The 22,520-nt window shown below is 33.9% G+C and overlaps 2 protein-coding genes across 2 annotated transcripts in view; one reads left to right on the top strand and one right to left on the bottom strand.

Annotated features, from left to right (window-relative positions):
- The first annotated feature begins 2,079 nt into the window (after positions 1 to 2,079).
- LOC102808447 (beta-1,3-galactosyltransferase 1-like) lies at positions 2,080 to 6,821 on the top strand. The gene has a single exon (XM_078006525.2). The coding sequence runs from the start codon at positions 2,476 to 2,478 to the stop codon at positions 3,571 to 3,573; it is 1,098 nt and encodes a 365-aa protein (XP_077862651.2). The 5' UTR covers positions 2,080 to 2,475; the 3' UTR covers positions 3,574 to 6,821.
- An 8,460-nt stretch (positions 6,822 to 15,281) lies between these two features.
- LOC100371191 (dual specificity testis-specific protein kinase 1-like) overlaps positions 15,282 to 22,520 on the bottom strand; it is a 66,350-nt gene continuing 59,111 nt past the window's right edge. Inside the window, exon 10 of the mRNA XM_085503512.1 lies at positions 15,282 to 21,636. Within this exon, the coding sequence (XP_085359638.1) occupies positions 20,828 to 21,636 (809 nt within the window). The 3' untranslated portion in view covers positions 15,282 to 20,827. The remainder of the gene's footprint in view (positions 21,637 to 22,520) is intronic.

Here is a 22,520-nt window from a genome sequence, read left to right as displayed (position 1 = left end):
ACTTTATGCGAAATTTTGAATAGCGTTCTGATATTCTAGCGCGGTTGGCACTTTGTTTATATGTACCTGTCCTGGTGACATTATCGTGTTGGACTTTGCTCCGTGGCATTGTTATCGTCACGTGGTCATGCATATTGCTATACTGGTTTGTGGTGGTTCGACGAACTTTGCTCTTTCAAAAAAATGCAGTAATTTTTTTTTGGTCCAAGGTTTTTATTTAGTTTTATGTCTAATCTGACTATTCATAGTGGATTTGTATGTAGTTTAGTTATATAACTGTGTCTGATACATAATGGGTTGGGATCACTCAAAAATGAAACATTATTAACGAGGTCAACAAACTATGTAAGCCGGCACCGTCGATCCTTCCCATGATGCATTGGGCACAACAAAGTGAGGATCAGAAGAGGGAATACAAACAACTCAGTACAGGTCCCGACTGCCACGATGGGTATGATGCAATCTGAATAAAATAATATCTTACTGTTTCTTCGTCGTTAAAACATATATTTGTTTAATGAAAACTAAATTAAATCCTTTTAAAAATCAAAGGCGAAAAAAAACACTTAAAATTTGATTTTAATCGGACAACTTACGTTTCTCTGAATATTTTCTTTTAAACGTGTTTATTAAATTATTATGACATAATGTGGTCAGACCATAGTATCTCCTAGCTGAATGAACCCCCAATATACAATGATGCGCATCTCTGAAAATAATCGCGGATTGTGTTGCTCTGGGGAAAAGCACGTGATGTACAGGAAGCAGAGTGACGTACAAATCAACACATTTTGCGATATGCCTGTCAGGCACCGGTTGCTACGCAACATGTACGGTAAAGTTTGTTGACCTTGGATAAATATCGTCTGCTCACAGTCCCAGTTTCCTCGTAATTTTCTCTTTAGGTAAATTTATATTGATCAGCATAGTATATTTTACGTATTCCTAGTTTTGAAATTACAAGTTCTTGGTAATACCAATTTAACCAAGGGGCTTGCTATCGCTCTAAATATCCCCGAGTAATTTACAGTGTATTTTTCTGGCACGCACACATGTGAAAGTGTGTTGACCCTTAAATCGTTACTGTGTAACACAGGCCGTTTTTCTCACTGCAAAGTCTTTGTGTAAAGAATAAGAGTAAAGACAGAGAGGTAAGAGTACGAAGACATGAAATATATTAAAATTATTTAATATTTCCGGTGTCTGGATTGAAAAGGGCATCGTGACCACGGGACCATGACATCATCTCCCATCTCATTCACACATATTCTGGACAACATTCGAAAAAAACTTGCAGTTTATATTAACAAAAGTGCTATTTTTTTTAAATAGCTCCACGTATTTATGTAAATATCATATTTGTGAACTTTATGATATTTATTCGTTTTGTAATATCATTGAATTCGACAATTTTCTATTAAGAATGAATAATAGCAATAGTATTATTATTATTTACATGGTCACCAATAGTAAACTCCACCAAATTCGTGGCTACACCTCATTATACGTGTAACTATAATATAAATCCATTCAGTCGACTGGTTTGCTGTTGTATTCGAATGAGTGGGCAACACAGGAGACGTTTCCAAGCACGTACAAAAGAATCTACGTCATCAAGTCACATTTTTCGAAAGATAATATTATAAAAATAAGCTGGAGTATATGTATTTCAATTTACCCTAAGGAAATTAGTTCAAATGCATATGTCTTGAAAATATTTTACATCCTATTGTTCTATTCGGCGGCAAATCAATAAAGATGTGACGTAGGTCGTGACGTTCGAAATTATCATTTATCGCCCATATTCTCACGCATACGGTTTGAATATTTGGGCATTTGAAGAGTGTTTGTAATAATCTCGCTGCATTAGTTTATGTATTCAGAGCTAATTTGCTCTTCTATATGTTAAATTCCTGTTATAGTGGGCAGGTTTTCGCCATATTAGGCTAAAAATTTGTGAATAGTTTGCGTTGGCGCCCTCCTTTCCGTGGGTCATCGATGGGCGCTGGCTCGGTCTATCCAATGAGAACCGTTGGGCGCTGCTGACGTCACGAATCTATTTTAATCTTCAATCCCGTGACCGGCTCATTTATCAACACGACAACGTTATGGCGAGTTTGTGAATGGTGCGTGTCGTATAAACGCAATTTATTTATCCTTTACCGAAGATATATCTCATCTAGGTTAGCGTTGTAAATCGCCATACTGCTATAACAGGACTGTATATCTGGCTTGTGTGGAGAAAGTCTATAAAAGGTCAAAAACGCTCGTCGAAATATGTAGAAATTTGCTTCTGAAAGTGGATCTTGCTGTGTCGCGCCGGCTGGTGTCGATTTGCAACGTGAACTACTCGGCATTGTTTTGGTGAAAAAGCAGACCGGCTTTCGCTATCAACATTGCAATCTGGGGCTTTTTAAATACCAGCCTAGAACCCGGGCGTCCACGCAACGACGCCTGGTTAATAACTGCTTCAAAATGGGAGAAGTTTGGATGAAGCTGTCCAAAGTTATGCTTTTGAAACTTACAAATGCAAGTAGTATCCACGTTTTGGTTGTTGTTATCTTTATTGTATTGAGTGCCGTCTTGATGCTGGATCTTCTAAATTTGAGTAGTAAAATGGCCCACATGAACAAAGACAACGATGAGTACTCGCATAAACACGGCCAGACTCGTGGCATTAAAGAATGGAAGAACATCCGTCGATCTGTTGGTACAGAACCGTTACCATATTTGATTTTGAAAGACATCGTCAATATTGACACCATCCCTGTCAGGGAACCGACATGTGCAGTGAACTCGATACTTATGATTCTAGTGACTTCGGCACCCGATCATTTTGATAGGAGACGAGCCATTAGAAACACTTGGGCAAAAGACCGAAAAACTCACAACGACTCAAACTGGCAAACTTTTTTCCTTATAGGAAACAGCCGTGATTCTGTGAAAAATAGGAAAATAGAAGACGAGTTTTACGAATATGGAGATATTCTTTTAGGTGACTATATTGATACCTACCGCAATTTAACTCTAAAAGTACAGAATGGCTTTAAGTGGGCTGTCGAAAACTGCCAACCACAATATCTACTCAAAACAGACGATGACTGTTATGTCAACACGCGATATTTTCCACGATTTCTCGACCAGTTTAACCCTAATCGAGACGGTTTGTACGCCGGTGCGATGTTCAATGACAGGGGAGTAGTCAGAGACAAAAACAGTAAATGGTATGTTTCACCGGAAGATTACCCAATGTCTGTCTACCCAAGGTACGCAAGTGGTACCGGATATGTGCTGTCAAAAGACGTATTGCAACGTGTTGTCGAAGCATTTAGTGAAGTGCATCCATTCCCCGTCGAAGATGCCTACACGGGAGTAGTCGCCCATCGTGTTGGTGTGTCGATGTTGGACACTGGGCGGTTTACCATGTATAACAAACAATGGAGAATCTGCAATTACCTATATTTACTGGTAATCCACGGTGTCACTCCAGAACAGCAATACCTTGCGCTAAAATACACAGACGATACATTAGTAGAGTGTCCTGGCCAAAAAGAATCAGTTACCTGGTATTGAGAGATGGTTTCCGTATATGGGGGCTGTTGTAGTTCAATGCTACTACAATGCAACAAAATGTAAAAAGGCTACAAAAAATATATCTATTTTTTCATAATAATTATAGTATTTTGCTTCTTGTAGCTTCAATATTTTCTCTAACTTAAAGTTTTGTATATATTTAGTGTATCTTCCAGCCACTAATAGAACGAACCAAAATATCAGCAACATAGAAATGCAAACAGTTGTCAGATTTCTTCCATCTCCATTTTTTTTGAAAAAAACAACAAAAGATGTATATTTCACATCAGACTTGCCTAACACAATTTATTTACACAAACATTAATCTGTAGATGAAAATGAAAAATGATTTTCTGAAATGGCTGGATATTAACTACTATTTTAGCATTCGTCATATAGATTTTAATATTTTCCATTTAATTTGAATAGTTACTAATTTACTATATCTATAGCTTCTTAAATGTTTGTGCTAAGATATTGATTTAGATATAAAGTAACAGAGTCAGTATAATGCAAAATAAACTGTATGCCTGCCTCCATAAGAGGACTATGGTTTAAGATATTCCTTATGTAATTGATACTACCCAGTACCTAATTTCATTGTGGGTGTAAAATTTGTTGCATTTTAACTATTGAAACAAAGCAGCTGTAAGACAGTGTCTTTGTGATTTCTTGGATGGGACTGTTCATATTTACCATTCATTGGTTGACACTCAATAAGGGAAGTTTCCATTGCCTGCCATGTGGGTAACATTGAATGGGGATTTTCCATTGTGACCGACTGTGTATTTATTATAATAGTGTATACAGTACCATGCAAAATTCTTTTCAACTTGAAAAGAAAAATTTACTAAAAGCCATTGCTTCATTCAATAAATATTTACAATCCAGTGCAAGCATAGTTTCTTATTAATGAATATTTGACTGGTTCTGTAAAAATGTGAAAAGTTACAACTGGTTTGATGAGTTCAAACAGGTCAAAAAGAGTTGTCCATGTCAAATATTAGCCATTTCAATGCAATTGTCACTACAACAGTCAGTGACAGTCTGAACAAGTTTATTTTTCTAAAAATAGTTTAGCAATGTTGATTACTGTTATATCACAGTCTTAAGAGGACATTATTGAAATAGTATAATAAGATCTAGTATTAGTTAAAAAGTTCATTCAAGGTCAACTTGGTACACTCCCTAGGGTACCTTATAAAAATAAATTTGGAATGTTATGAATGTTGATCAGTTATGCTTCATTCCTAGACTGACCAGTAGCTGGTATAATGATTGTGATAAAACTTTGGAAGTTGATGTGCAAACTGTAAAGAAATCCAATATTTGGAATGTTGTCCTTAGCAAAGAGTACTTAGGTCATTTCATATTTTGTGACTTTTAATGATAGTAAAAAGGGAAAGTTACTGTTGCAATATTGATGGTTTGTGTGTACTCATTGATGCACCAGCTTTGTCCCAGTATGGTGGCTACATAATTCTAACTACTGGTACAGTGTATATAATTTGCTTATAAATATTATTTTCTTGAGCCCTTAAAGAGGACACTGCAATTTTGATTATTTTTGGAGAATGTCATCATTCACACAATTAAAACTATTGCAGCATTGACTTTGCCAACGTTACCCTGGTACTTGCTTGATGTGCATTTGAAAAGTTATAAGAGATGTTTATTTTATGCTTACACAAGTCTATTTTGTCATCTTGCCACTTGACAATGTAACTTTATTTATTTATTTTTTTCAGCTTTACTTTGAAGTTGTTCAGTTAAGTAAATAAGATTTTCTCCATAGTAGGTGCAGTACTGTATTTTCTTTATTAGTAGTGTATCCACTCAGATTAATGGGAGATGTGTTCATGGTCAAACTAAATCACATTTTAAACATCAGGTATATTATTATATAATAAATACAATATTTGATATATGTGTAATTCTATTGCGAATGCACTTCTAATAGAGCACATATGGTACACGGTAGTTTGTTTTGGTGGTTGTTGAAATTGTACCAACATTGTGCTTATTTCCCTATTCCAAAACGGTAAAATTTGAGGAGACCTGCCCTTAACAAATCTTTATCATTAATTCTGCCTTAACAAGTATTGAAACATATTAATTATAGTAAATATTTGAGCAATAAGGTATAACATGGTACTATTTTTCTGGGTGGAAATTTTTTGAGTTTGTGCTAGTGTACTGTTAATTTATTGTAAATATGTTGTGTAGTTTAACAATTCACATGCATTAATAACCATGATGCAGAAAACTAGTACAAATGATTTTTTTCTTGACAATTTGGCTACAAACTACAGTCACTGTTTAAATTTACACTCAATATATAGCAAACAACCTTATTTTATGCTGTACATTTACATGCAGGTTTTCTCCATAGCTGTTTAGTGTTATTTGGTGGTATTTCTGGTTAATTGCAGTATTAAAAACTATATTTTGTGTGTAAAACAACTGCATTTACTGTGTTTATGTTGTCTAACTCTTCCAGTATTTATTGTACCTAAAATATACAACTAAAAGTGACTAAATTTAAATTTACGCAAAGGTTGTTTTGTGTGAAAGTTTACAGTGGTCAACAGTAATGCTTGTTCAGTAATACCATATTTGCTCTCTTAGAAGCCATGCCCTTATTTAAATGACAGAGGTGTCTTTATGCTCAAATAAAACATACATTTTAATGATCGAGCATACAATACAATTTTTGGTTTATATGCATTTCTAGTGGAGTAAATACGGTAGATGTAGTAGTTGGTACAACCATGCTATTTTTTATGCACTTCTATTGGAGTAAATACGGTAGATGTAGTAGTTGGTACAACCATGCTATTTTTTTGGAGTTTATTTTCACTGAAGCATCCCTTCAACGAAAATGGTGACAATAAATTCCAAGGGGAAATAAAGTATTCTACAGTATTCATGTGATAACACATGTAAGCAATCACTTACTACTAAATGTATAAGTTTGGTCCATGATAAGTTTGTATTATTTAGTGATAACTATTGTTTCGTTGTTACCCTTGACCCCCCCCCCCCTCTTCTCCATTTTTATATTGGAGTGTTTTGTTAATTTGTTCATGACAAAGTAAGAAAAGTGTAAAAATTCATATTTATTATTTTCTTGAAGGAGTGAACAAACAATTTGTTTGTTTGAAAGGAGATTTTACATGTATTTAAGATGAATAATGTTGTTATTGTATTCATTGAAATTAGTAATAAAGTCAGAGTTATGTTAGAAATTGTTTTTGATTTAAATTGTGAAATGGAAATCCTGATCCTGCTATGCTGTTGGTACACTGAGGGTGTACCTCTCACAATTGCTTTAATCGAATAACTTGTATTGTAGAAGCTTGAATAGCCAAGAGCTTCCTTTGCTTTGTGGTGCTGCTAAGACCTTGAAAGCACACAATGACTGAAAGACTGGTAACGCTATTTGTACCCTTACTGTGCTGTGGTAGTAAGCTGGTAATAATGCAGATATTCACGTGCTAATACAACACTGAGTAACCTCAACACGTGTGCAGAAGGAATCATTTACATTTAATATGTATTGAAGTTAATTTATGCAGGGCAATGTCTTCACAACTTATGGTTCCTTGGTAGGCATTCTGTCATGTCAGTAGTGACCATACTCTGAATGTAACTAATTAGTCTCCATTTCAGACAAAGTTTAAAATAAGGAACTATTAATTTCGTTTCTGTCTAACTTTGTGTGCGCGATATTCTCGAACATGCTTTGACTGTAATCACACAGACCATGTATGATGAATTACCTATGCACATCAATTTTCATTACCATCTGATCAAGTATGTTTTGGTCCTCAAAATTGCTAAATTCTGATACTTGAATGTGTACGAGACCACTTCTTGGAGATGAACATGGTGATTTCATTCAAACTTTGTAACATGGTGATGCATAATTGGTTACAGGTGCATGTCATATATTTTTTGAGATCCAAACAAAAATGGCTGAATTGTGGACATTTTGTTTATGACTCCTGTGTGCAAAGCACAGAATAGGAGTCTTTGCACTTGGTATGTGTGTCTGTCTGTCTGTCTGTCTGTTCTACTGATATCTCAAGAACCATATGTTTGTTTTTGATGAAACTTGATGCATAGATTCTCCAGGCTAATACACAGATCAGGTTTGGGTTGAAACCATGCACTTAATTATCTAATTTGCATGATAGTTAGTTAATTTTTGGCTGTTCCATGGCTGTTCTACTGATATTTAAAGTACTACTCATTGGATTTTGATGAAACTTGGTACATAAATTAATTACATTTTTGCATAATTATTTTCAACTTTTCTACTGATATCTCAAGTACTGTACTAATCATCACATTACTATGAAACTTTGTACATACCGGTAGATGTCATACGACAATGCACATACCCTTTAAGTTTGGGGTTAATACCTGTTAATGTTGATTACCTAATATGAACAGACCTAATTAGTTTTGAATAAAAATCTGTTTATATTAATCCCCTAATTTGCATAATTAGTACATTTTTGGCTTTTCCTCCTGATATTTCTAGTACTAATCATTACATTTCAATGAAACTTGGTACATGGATGCTCCAGGACAATACACAGACTTATTTAGTTGTGGTTTAAATCTGTGCGTATTAATTACCTAATTTGCATAATATTGCATAATATTATGCTTTTCCATTGATATCTCAAGTTCTAATCACATTTCAACGAAACTTGGTGCATTGATAGTATGTTACATTGCGCAGACCTTATTAGTTTTACATTAAAATCTGTGCATACTAATTACCTGATTTGCATAATATTTTCCATCAATATCTTGTGTATTGTATTTTGGTATTTGAATGAATCTTGGTACATAAATACTCTAAACAACGCAACAATTTATTTAGATTTGGGTTTTTTATACATTCACAGATGTGATTGATAATGAAAAACAAGCATATTCGTTATCTAATTATTCTTAGCCAATTTCTGATATCTCCAAAAAAATAAGATTTAAACTTGTGGTAGAGGTGCTCTGGAATAAATTAGACTGAAAAAAACAGATGTAAAATCAAATGTGTTTTCTGTAAGTATTATAAATTTCAATAATTGTTTTCATGTTGTAAGTGTACATCTTTGTCGCATACGACTTATTTACCACTTCCGTGTCACTGAGAATGTTCTAGAACCGTACTGTGTCTGGGTGGGATATTCTATATTTTTTAGAAAATGGTTGAATAGGTAATAGAACACTGTAGGAGGCAATATAAGGTAATGGAACAATTTAGAAATTTGTAGTAAATTCCAGACTCATTATGTATGCTGATGTAATGGTCTATTTATAGACAGTGTGGGTATATATAGGGGAGTTGTTCAGCACTGAGTTCAGATCGGAGATCTCGTTGAATTGTATTGGAGTTTAAGTATCTAGTTATTGGAGTAGTGGAGTTTACCGCGTTATTGTACTTGATGTTTGCAGAGTATAATAATACCAGTACCAGTTGAAACCTCATCTGTTGGCTCCGTATTCGTATTTTATCATCGCCGCCAGGGAAGTCTTTCTGTTACTGTTGCCATTTTGGTATTTGAACCATCACACCTGTACTATACCAATTATGGTAATATCACGTTGCGTGTGACAATCTTAAATAGCAGACACACATTAGTTGCCAAGCATATTGTTTAGAAAGCACACATGAGTTCTTTCTAAGATATCTTTGATTGTTTATGTCGACACCAATTCCTCGCTAATATATATTGCTTGATTCAGTTGAAAGTTTGCATACAAGCGCTATACTCATAGGTGATACCATAAGTTGTGTTATTTTGTGTGGCTTAATGTAATTTATTGATTTGACAGTAGTTTGTCTAAAATTGTAGTCTGTATATGTGTCTGGAATCATTTCTCGCAGATGAACAGGACTTTATATTAGGTATAATATTTAACACCCAAGTAGCAGTGAATAACCTAGTGGTTGTTATGATATATCCTGGGTGGTATATGCATGGAGCTCAAGCCTAGAAATTATTTTGTCAGCAACTAGGGGGTCAAATATTTGAAATCATGGGGGAGGCTGGAAGAGTGTGATCAGTGTAATTTTTTGCATGTCTTGCTTGTACATTTTCTTAAATTTTGATAACATAACATTTGCTTGCAATTTCTTTTCTCCTTGTATCTTGCTCGCAATTTAAAAAAAAAAATGTTTTTCAACCAATGGACAACCCATAATGACACACACAGTGTGGTGCATTGTACAATAACTATTTTAGAATAGCATTTGACTATGTCCAATTAAAAATTAATAATGTCAATAAAGATATATAACTGCAAAAAATGTAATTTAATAATCCCATTGGATTCTGAATATTACTAAAAAAGTGGTCATGATCTGTCTGTAAGAGGTCACTAAACCAATAGATAAAAGGGACTGTGGATAAATGTTTTATTATTCTGAAATACTGAATAACACTATTTGTACCCTTACAGTGCTGTGCTGTGGTAGTAAGCTGGTAATAATGCAGATATTCATGTGCTAGTACAACACTGAGTAACCTCAATAAACATGTGAACATGTTCATTAGAAAACGTTAACATTTAATATGTATTGAAGTTAATTTATGCAGTCGTTAAGTAGGGACCATACCTTAGTTTTGAGTGTAGTTAAAATTTTCACTCTGAGGTAGGGAAGATATTATAATTTTAGCAAGTCTAATAATTCATACCAAACTCGCTATAGTAGCTTACAGCTACTCGGAAGTGATTCACCGGATGAACTGCCCTGTATCATCGATCTGTCTGTCTGTAAGTGGTCACTGAAATAATAGAATGTTTTACTGCCCTGGCTTGGTACATTGATGACATATATTCATACATAATAACCTTTTCGGGATATATTTTGAAATGCAAATCGGCTGTTTTATGTGTTGGCACAGTGAAAATATACTCTAAACTTTATGGATAGAAGGCAAGTACAAAAGATCTCGTTCTATTTTGATTCACGACAACTGCGTGATTGCACAGATAGAAAATATACCTTTGTGTAGGGTCTCATTGCAGAAGCATTGAAATGCGAAAGTAATCTATGCTATATTGTCCTAGCCTATCACTACATTCCTAAAGGTACACTGACCCTAAGGGACCTTTGAGTCACAAGCTGCATTGGTTTCACATCAATTTCAATACTCTATAAGCTAATCTATTTCTGTCACAATCAGACAATTTGTTGTTTTATCTTGGGCTTTCTGGATTATCAAATTAACTTCAAAGTGTCTTTGCTGTTCCCATCCCTCTCGGCATTAGTTGTCCTACTCACACCTTGGGAATGGAATAGTCCTAACTAAACAGAGGCTGGGTGAATATGTCATCTAACTGGGGTTTATCAGACAATTTGACCTTTTAATTTTATTTTGAATGGTAGCTGTGTTGTACCAGACGTGCAATGAATGTGGTGTCTGACAAAGCTAATATCTGTATTGTTTTCACACATGAAAACAATCATCCCATGCTTTAATAAAACTTACTGACCGTAAAATATGCAGTTGGTAACTTGGGACTTTTATTGGAAAATGCAATTTTCAGTTAAAATCTCCTCCTGTCCAAAATTGTGAAATTGTCATTGGAGTGTGTATATGTTATAAAATATTTGCAGAAGGTAATTTATTTGACAGGAGAGGTCAACTTTTGTATAAATGTTACAAATAAAGGGGTCTTACTCACTCCCTCCCTGGACAATGGAAACAAAATAATGTGAGGATTTACCATCCCACAACAAGCTTGCCATTAATTTTCCAGATGCTTCCTATAACTTGTTGCATGCAAGTCAAAAGTTATTACACCCAAATTATTAAGTGGACGTTTCATTTAACCTAAAGCACTATTTTGATAATCTTCTATCGCCACTCTGGCTGTTGCTGTTTGATCTACTAGTGAATTTCTTGCTTCTGGTCACGAGACGTTATATTTATATTTGTAGATATTAGCATCATTAGTTGCAAGTGATGATGTGTCTGTTCCAGTATGATTGAAAGTCGTCGATATAGTATACCTATATGTATGCTAATATAAAAATGACACATTACTCATATGCAAATTAGTTGTCATTCAAATTGAAATCGGCCAGTCTGTAGAAATACTGTGATTGGACATAAAGCTGGCAAGAAATTTCCGATGCTTGCTTTATGTTTTTAGCTTCACTGTCGATTTCTTAGAGCGGAGCTAGTCTCATTCACGGTTATATTTGTTTGGCATATTCTTAAGTTCGATTGCTTTGCTTTGCAAGTTACCTCAGATGGCCCTTTCACAGATTTGTTCATTTCATGACGATATCTTCAAATCTTTAATTTTTTTGTAAAAAGTGATATTTTCTACTTCTTAAAAATGGCTATTCCAATTGCTTTGATATTGTAGACATTTTGAGTGGACTTTAGTCAGATTTCTTTCTTTTGTGACAATACCTCGTTTTCTCTAATTTTAGTCAATGTTTTTGTCATCTTTTGGCTAAAAATGCTATATTTGACTTATTATTGAAAATATCTTGCCTGATTGCCTTGATATTTTACATGTACCTTCTGGTTGACCTCTCAGATTTGTTGATTTTCATGAAGATGATTTTAGTTCTTTCTCATTATGCATCTGAAACAGTGGAGCTATATCAGCCGATAGGCTGCTTGGTATGATTTCAAAGCGGTAGAGATACATCACCCAAGGTATTTGACCCACAGAACATGCAGGTATTCTAATATGTTATTGCTGCTGCTATTGTTATGTATGATCACATACTGAAAGTTGGCTGAATGCCAATGAAAAGATTTGGCATTGTCTTGTGACTACTGATATTAAATAATGTTACTTACTTAGTTTATCTTAATGAATTATTCACTGAAGCCGAGGTACATGTAAATAATTTCTTAGCGTAAGATGAAAATGACAATTATTTTCGCTTTATAGAAAACTAAGAGTAGGATTTTTTTGAATATTTTCACATGTAATCCTTTTCAATCTTCTTATTGGCTGTTATGCTTTATCAGTTAAAGTAAGGTAAATAGAATTCCCTGTTGACGTAGTTTTTTTGTTTCATTCAGGCACCGTCTGCCTGTCCGGCCATCTGACATCAGGCATTTCTCGGACATGTCTGGGCTGATTTTGTTTAAAGTTGATACATAAACAAGTCATAATAGGATACATATTTTATCATTCAAACTTTGTATCACACGTTGCTCATTACTGATGCACATTTGTTGTTTCGCAGTTTGATTGAAAATGGCCGACAGGTTGTTATTTTGTTTTGTTTTTCCTATCCATATCTCGTAATTTCGTAATGGCTTGCATGATCCTCGCCAGTATTATGGAATTTCGATAAATCTAACTGGCGGCCGGCCATTAATATGATCAAAAAATTAAAATCACTAAATTTTAACACGACAAATGATTGTATTGATGTGAACATCACACATGATAAAATTACATCAGTTTGTTTTGTAATTTTATTCAAAATGACCAACTAGCAACCATGTGGCTTTTATTTTCATAAGTCCATAACCATTTCCCTGACATAGTTTGACCAATTTAGTTTGAGGTAAGAACAAAGAAAATACAAAATGCATGTTGATTTATTTTTCAATTTAGATGACCTCTGACCTCTGTCTGGCGGCTACCCCCCCCCCCAAAAAAAAAAAAAAAAACGTTTCTCAGGCATGTCATACTTGGTGTGAACATCACTCATGATGGGTTCCTAGTGATGTACATCATGTCTGTGTGTGTGTGTGATTTGATTCAAAATGGTGCACTGGTGGCCATGTTGATTTTATTTTCACTTGCCTTTAATGCTTTGATCGTTTTTGTTCAAAGTAGGTGCAGAGGCAAGACATAATGAAATCCACATTTGTTTCTTCAACAATTTCTCTTGAGTGCCTAATTAGTGTATCCTAAAAAGACAAGACATAATTGGGGGGACATATTTCATGTGATCAAATTCAATGTTTATGTAGGGGTCTCCTCTAATAATTGAATGCCACAACAGTCCTACAATCAATGCCCAGCAACAATGGTTGGTTTATTTTAAAATATTACGTACTGTGGGCCAGCTTCAGCAGAACCAATGGCAAATCAAATGATTAACAATGTTAATTAACAATTGACTTCATTTTGTAATCAATCAATTTTACAATCAATAGCTTGGTTTAGTCTGCATTTAATGTTAGTATTATTTGTTAGTGTCCATATCCTAGTTCAATCATTCACTTAATATTCATCATCTATTACCATTTATTACTAAATATCGGTTATAAAATGATATTGTTAAAATGACTGCGTTCACTGGGATAACTTTTTAATTATCACCAATGTCACCATCAAAAATTTAGATGCACACTTTGTATTTTGCTATTATTTCTTCAACTTTGGGTCAAATGAACTTTCCAAATGGCTACAGGTCTTGTTTTTTAAGAGATTTGACAAAAGTTGACTGGGAGATTCAAATGGCAAAGTACGTGCTGTGACTGAACATAATCTGAATTGGTAGACAAATAATGTACCGGGTAACATAAAACCACTGTAAATGTGACGTACAAGGCAATGCAATACAGACAGGTTTATGTCAATATATCCAATTGACTGTACAAACATACGTGAATGTACGTCAATGCAATGACCGGATACCAAAGTGTTGTGACGACAGTCTCACGTAACTGGACATTGGTGTTCGACACTACTCTCTTTACAAATATGGAGGTTTAAGGGGTGTTCCATGTGAAATCACGGGGGGGGGGGTATTTGTTCATCTCATGATTGCTTTGCAAATTGTTTTCCCCCTCATTTTTTTCCCATCGTCACACACTGCTTTACGAACAATTAGACTTTACAGGACTTTTATATATAGATCACATGACATTATTGATGTAACAGTAAACTAAGTTTACTGTCCTGAGAAGAAATCATAAACTTTTATAACATTTGAAAATAGCGGCATTACAAACTTTGTGCAAAATAGTTTACACGACTCACTGAAAATATATAAAGTCAGAGAAAGCCATTTCATTTCAGACTCTTCTAGAATATAAAGTCCTTCCCACATTGAAATGTCTTGACCTGCGGCCTAAAAATGTTAGTTCAAGTCTGTCTTTGCATCCAAGAAAAATCCTTGTAGTCAGGCTTTATCCTGTTGTCAGGTGAAATTTGATACTCAAAAAAACTTTCCTATCAGAAGATGCATACTTCATTCCAACTATTTTCCTTTTAAAAGTCATTTAAGTGTCTTTTGTGAAACACACTCCTGGTACATCGAAGACATTCCCTGCATCTTTATAAATATTCGTAAAATTCAATGTCAGTTGAATTCAACCAGCATAGTACACAATAACGTCATTTAAAAACGTTCCAATGATTTTCAATTAACCAATAGAAACCTCTAGTTTGTTAGAATTGTAAAATTTATAAAGATAAAGAGAATGCCTTTGTTGCTTCCAGAGTAACAAAAGTTGACCTCCACCTTTTAAAAATCCAAAGTTTAATGTCACCAATTTCTTGAGCTACCACACCAATTGTATCAGTCTGTATTGCACTGTAAATGTCAGGTAGCAATGACCTATTTCTAGTTCACTGTAGACTAAACCTGATACCCCTATGTGCCAGGTTGCAGACAGTAGTGAAATGTGATACTCCAGTTTCATTTACAGTGATATCCAACATTGTTATTACCAGTCAGCAAATAACGACAAGACTTTACATAATACTTTTGGTTTATTCATCAATTTAGTAGAAAACATAATATGTGAATCATTGAATCAAGCATTGAATGAAAATCACAGCATGTCATAACAATTCTGTGTCAGAGGTCATCACAGTTTGCATCATTGAGACAGTTTAAAACAATTCAGGTTTAATGAGAACATATTAAATTGTATTGTACATGAATGTAAATTACGATTTTAAACACCCCCACTGTTGTATAATGGAATGATCCAACTAGTTTTTACACACCATACTTTACACCCTGACAATAAGTTTTTAGCAAATTTGATATGCTAGTATTTAAAAAAAACACAGAAATTGTCAAATGTGCTAGAGATCAGAGTACAGTATGCAAAAAAGACAATATCATTTGAGGTTTGTTGTGATATAAAATATTGGAAAAAATGAAAAGTGCTGTGAAGGGATCGTAAGTCAGTTTGCATCAATTTTACACTAAACTATGCTCTAATTTTCTTTCACTCAACTGAATATTGGCAAACCATTTCAGTAAGAATTTTTCAGTCAAATCCCCTCAATGTTTAACGCCCTTTCAAAAAAAGGTATACAAACAAAATTAATGTCAATAAAGCCTTGAATTGTTGCATTGTGCAAGATTGCAATCACCTGCAGATGCTACACTCCAATGAAAGGACCACCTTGACCATTGTAAACAAAATAATTTGTTTTTAAATTACTCTGTGAATGTCAAGTCAGTTTCTTCTAGTAATTCTGCTACAGTTTGGTGTTTCCTTGTCTATATTGGTGAAATGATGAAAAGGTTTGTACCATGCACTAATGATTAATGCCTTGATTATGAAAAGATATTCAAGCAATGTTTATTGTGGAATAACTGCTATATTCATTAAGAACTCAAAGAAATGAAATGCAAGTTTATTACTCAGAGTATATCTTACATAGTAACAATATCTTACATAGTAACAATGTAAATACTAATATACACCAATTAAAACTTTAGTCTCTTGCGTTTTTGATTCCCTTTTGTCAGATTTTAAATGTTGATGTATATTATACACATAATTTACCTTAAAATTTTGATAATTAGTTTTATGAAGAACTGATGAAATTGAAGGCAAATTAAGACTTCTATAATTGTGTTAAACCAAATTTTTATAAATTTGGAATAAAACAATAAGAGGAATTTTTAAGGATGTTAATATTGCTGAACTCAACTTGCAGAGGCAATGTGATCTCCATATGTGGGGGCTATGAACAGCAGTTTAAACACAGGTGGACATTCCAATTACTAGTCAAACAATTAATAGTACAAGTTTTTTTAACTATGCAGTACATTTTTTTTAATTTTTGTTTCATACTAAAAAAGTTCAGGTTATTTAGGGACTCAGGGACCCTTTAACTTAACGATGCAAGTCACATCGTAATCCTGACAGTTTTATAAGATCAGATTATCAAGCATATTATATATGTAAGCCATAGATAGGAATTTAACAAAACTGCTCAGTAGTGTATGCTAGGGGTGTGAAATATTAGCACCAGTCATTAACGGAAACTGATCACAAAACAGAATAGCAGGTACTTTAAGATTGATTGCATATTTGTACAAGGCACTAAAACAATAAGATATATCCAAGTTAAATCATTACGTTATTAAGAGCAGCTAACTATTAAACTATACCCAGGATTGGATGTATTTTCTTAAACAAAGTTCCACATGCAACTTTGCTGTAATGCAAATAGGGTATAATTATGTATTAAGACGGTAGTTTTTCTGCTTGGCCAATATGGTCAAGCACCAACTTGAAACAAACTAACTCTTACAATATATCAACAAGAGTTAATGGAATTTAAATTTACATATTAATAAGATTAACTTGCATTGTCGTAGAATTAGCTGTACGTTACCTGTACAAATACTGAGGGAATTTTAAAAAAATTATTGAACAAGTTTGCAAGTAGGCTTCCAATCTGGACATGCTTAAGGCTTGCATTACAGATGCACTTGGTGAAAAAAATAATGAGATATCAAATATATACCAAGCACTCAGAATCAGTGCCGCCATTGAGTGGCATATTACAGAGCTTATACAGTAGTATATATAGTCAGTGTGTACTATGACCTCAAATAGTTTATCTTGAACAATTTAGAATCCTGTGAAGTGTCAGCAAAATATATCCCAGTATCATCTGATCAGATGGTTCAGTCCTGCCCCTCTCTAGTATTTCAATTGGTACATCCCCTATGATACAGTATATTTTCCTGATACATGATCACTTATAACAGATATATTCATATTGTGCAATGAATACCTGCTTAGAGCAGAATATTCAGGGCACATTGAAACAATACTTAATTTAGGCATTTCTTTAATTAATTATGGAACTATTAGTGGTAGCTTTGTGGATACATAGAGGCTGTTGAGTAACATTTAATACAGGAAAACCTTTCTAAACTAAACCTTGTGTCAAGCAGTACATTTCTATACAGAATTACTTCTATTACTTCCTTTAGCATTCGGGTTAAATAGGTTTCAATGTACACAAGTCCTATAAAATGTAATACGAGGTCTTGTTTTGTCAATGGTGGGATTCAAAGGTGCTAAATCTGACTAAATTTAAACTCACTTTGACTCATTGCTACAAATTTGGTGATTCTCTCATAGAAATATCTTGCGAGACAGTTATTCTAAATAAGTAAATGATACCATATTTACTTTATTAGGACATCATTGTATATGACTTATTATGACACGTCTATCAATTATTTACATGCACTACTAATAGAGTAAATACAGTATTTATTATTACACTCAATAAACTAATTTTATATTACAGTTTTTTTTTACATTGCACTTTCTTATAATCAAGGTATAATTGTTATTAAATTAATATAATTCATTTTTTGCATCCGAGAATGTTAATGATTAAACTAAAACTGTTGAATTACAAAAATATTAAAAGTACATAAATATGAGATGTGACATTTTCACAGTATTACTGGTCACATAATTTGTTTTCAACTGCTGTGGTGATTACAAAAAGGATACTGGAAAGAATAAAATATAGAAGATGTCAATTGATTGGTTTAATAATCTGATGCAAAATGTCATCAACCAATCACAATAGCTATGGTAGCAGACCAGTCATGGTAAGCAACTCTATTAAAAAGTACCCAAACACACACAAAAATAACTTGTTTCAAAGAATACATACTACAAAGGAATGAAACATTAAGATGATGTACTGGACATGTTGAAAATTATACAAGCTATTACAACATTTCTATCTTTATACAAACAAGGTATTCACACTTGTGGGCTTCAAGGTGTACTCATCAAAAGGCACAAAAAGCAGTAATTTATAGAAACCATGTCAAGGATTTCAACTGTATAGCAGATTCAATTTAGGGAGGGACCATTTTTTGTTGCCTGTGGTGGCAAATCACTGAAAGCAAGGGGCACATTATTTTTCAAATCCAGGTATTTTTTTACCCCCATAATTTTGCCCCCACAGAAGTTAATAATGACACCCCCCTAATCACAGCTACCATTAGCTGCTATATGAATGGTGTCACTGTTCCATTCTCCTATAATCACAGCTAACATTAGCTGCTATATGAATGGTGTCACTGTTCCATTCTCCTATAATCACAGCTAACATTAGCTGCTATATGAATGGTGTCACTGTTCCATTCTCCTATAATCACAGCTAACATTAGCTGCTATATGAATGGTGTCACTGTTCCATTCTCCTATAATCACAGCTAACATTAGCTGCTATATGAATGGTGTCACTGTTCCATTCTCCTATAATCACAGCTAACATTAGCTGCTATATGAATGGTGTCACTGTTCCATTCTTCTATAATCACAGCTAACATTAGCTGCTATATGAATGGTGTCACTGTTCCATTCTCCTATAAATTGTGAATGTGGGAATCTGCTTTTATCCTGAGACTTGTGAAATCAACAAACATTGCAGAAAAACTAAAAAGTAAATACAGTGAACAGCTTTAATATTGTCAGTCAGTTCATGAGTAATTCAAATTCATCAAAGTTATTAAGTACAGGTATTCACTGGGGTTTCTAAAGATGTTGAGTCACAGCAACTTTCACATAATTTTGTCACATGTACATGACAATGTATTGTCTTGTTACAGGCTAGCAAACATGAGTTGCTAAAAGATGTTGATGAAACTAATGTGTAGAATAATAATCAAGACACAATAAATGAAAATACAACAGTTCAACAAACTTTACATAATGTGTTTATCATAATGCATTATGTAGGGACAGGTAACAATATATATATCACCTTAACTGCAGCTCAGCCGAGATCTGAATGAAATGTGATTTGTAATTGGTTGTTGTTGACATGTTTATTAAAAGCACTGCAGATTTAAATCAGATTAAATAGAACTAAGATTCAGTGAGTCCAGTCTGATTTTCATGATACAAACCAGTAATTATGCTAATTTCATGTAATGAATGCAACAGGGACAACTATAGACTTATTTATCTGAACATACCGAATGTCATTTCCGTATAATCACCCCTCCAAAGTAAAGCTAATTAGACAGAAAATAAATCATGGAATGTTGGGTGTAAAATTGGCAGCGCTATGTATTAACACTTTCAAAGAAAAAGACATTGCATAAATTTCATGCAAGGCACAGGATTTTCTTGGATAAATAATTTTATGTACATGTATAATTATAGGGTTTATTTTTTATGTAAATTTAGGTTTGAAAACAAGCACCAAGTATGTTTTTTAACTTGTCAATCATGTGACCAAATCATGATCATATTAGTCATGTGATCAAATTAGTCATAATATTCATTTTCACTCACAGGCAGATTACAATTATAAATTTAAATCAGTGGAAAAATAAGCTACCTTTGAGTGATACACTTAAAGTATGACTATTATTTAGACAAACTCACAAAGGAAGATAAACAGTTGGTATCTCTGCCACTAGTGTATACACACTTACTCTACTGTGTCACGACAAATCTGAAGTTGTATAATCTGACAGTAACATTTATTGAAGTTAAATATCCCCCCAAACAGTGATGAGTTTTGAGAATGCAGAACTTCGATGAGTTTGTCCAAATAATAAATGATAAGAATTTATAAAATAAGGGTATGTAACAGGTATGATATGCGATGTAGATATCAATACAAAGTAATGCCAATTGTGAGATTACAAAATTACAAGACTAGACTGAATTTGTAGATGTACAACACAAATGAGAGATTCTGTCAAAGAACTAGTGTTTGTGTCAACCACGTTTTGCTAGCTAATTGACACAGTGTGTATCACTCATGGTAATCACAGTCACGTCTGTTTACACAACGTTTTAATGCATCCAATGCATTCTGTGATGCTATTGGTTACAATACATTTGATTGATGCATATCATTGTACATATATTGTGCATATTATTATCTTATAAATCCTTGGTAATAGCAAGTATGTCAACAAAAGGCAATATTCACATGATAGTAAAGATATCTTTTTCTGCTTACTAATGTTTTGTAAGTAACACATATCATTTCATCAGTTTCTTTCTTTTTTACTACTAGCTTCATCACCATCATCTTTCTCATCCCAGTTGCTAGGCAACCCATCTATGTCTTGGGAATATCTAGCAGATAAGCTAGAGCTGCATGTACTACTGTAGCTACTATTAAGAGGATTAATAGACAAGCTTTCCTCCAGTTTTTCCCTGACTTTGGAGATACTAACATTGCCAATCTCTGAAGCATGCTCCAAGTCTTCATCGTATAAAGAACTGAGACCAGAATCCAGACGCCTGCTACCAATGTGAATATCATGTGTTTTATGACTATCTTTTGGTATCACATCAGACATCTTATCTTTATTTGAAAGTCCTAATAGTCCACTTGACATGCTAGATTTGCTCCCTCTACAGGAGTAACTAAGACTCCATGATAACATTGATTCATCTGATGATGTTGAGTTGGTGATGGATCGTCTTTGTAATTCTGGTGATGTTGGTAATGAACGTGACTTTCTTCTTTGGCGGTGGACTTCTGCCAACGTTGCTAGAACCTCGTGAGGAAACACAGGGGATGATGGTGGTGTTGATGGTGACATCTCAAACACAGAACTGTTATCACTAGTGCTTATCAATTTATTTCGCCCAAAAGGTGTGTTTATAAATGGATTACAGCGAACACCACCAGGGGTTGCACACAGTAATCCTGAAGTGGATTTTTCTGAACTGCAACGGCTCAAACCAGCATGTAGAACGGGTGACCGTGCTGGTAGTGGTGGTGGTGGTGGTAGTGGTGGTGAGGGGGTACCCGACTCAGACTTTGCTCTCTTGTGACCTTTAACAACCTCTACAATAAATAAGTAGATATAATAAGAATGATTATTGGAAACAAGAAACATTTGCATCATGGCATCACGTTTGAAATCTTTATTCTGATTGATTAAATTATTGTATGCATTGGAATACTACCGGTTTTCACTGTAACCATAGAAACACCTGTGTAATTCAAGTAAGTGTATGTGCTACTAGTAGAGCAAATATGGCATACATTTATTTCAATCAGTAATAAACTAATATTATGATTGCCATAACAGTAAAAACAGCTATGTTATTAACCCCCCACCACCACCACCAACAAATATGGAGATGGTTTAAAATAAACTGCCTGATACGTTTTGTGGGAAACAAAAAAGAAACACAGTTGAATTTCTATAATATTGTCATGAGACAATGGAGACAACAGCTGTGTTTATATTGATTATAAAATTTCATATAAATATTCCATAGTCAAGCAAACACATAATATAATTGTTTGTAATTTTTATTATGGGTTTAGAGACTGTCACGCAAAACAAGTTTCAAAAACATTATTCCTTCCATTCAAATGATTTATTTCATTTTTTTAACTGATTTATTAAGAAATTATTTGTATATTTAACCCAAAATACTTGAATGATTGAAAAGTTTTCCTAAGACGATATTATTAACTGAAGAATTACTTCAGGAAAAATCCCCAAAACGGAGTCATAATGATTTGCATAAAATGCTTTTATTACACCTCATGCCCAATATCAAGATGCTGATTGGTCAAAATGTGGTCACATGAGAGTCATTAAAACAGTTTAATGACCACAGTTGAGATTATACAGAATTAATGACTCGTGTTTACTGCACATACACATTGATTTGTTATTATGTTGTATATTGACCGCAATTTTGAAGATATTGTCA

This window comes from Saccoglossus kowalevskii, chromosome 9, assembly GCF_978046115.1.
Source record: "Saccoglossus kowalevskii chromosome 9, keSacKowa6.1, whole genome shotgun sequence".
NCBI lineage: Eukaryota > Metazoa > Hemichordata > Enteropneusta > Harrimaniidae > Saccoglossus > Saccoglossus kowalevskii.
Note: the sequence above shows the minus strand (reverse complement) of the source record. Positions and strands in the feature narration are given on the sequence as shown.

What these genes read in the sequence shown, in the direction of transcription:
- LOC102808447 (XM_078006525.2), top strand. Translation starts at nt 2,476, where the DNA reads ATGGGAGAAGTTTGGATGAAGCTGTCCAAAGTTATGCTTTTGAAACTT.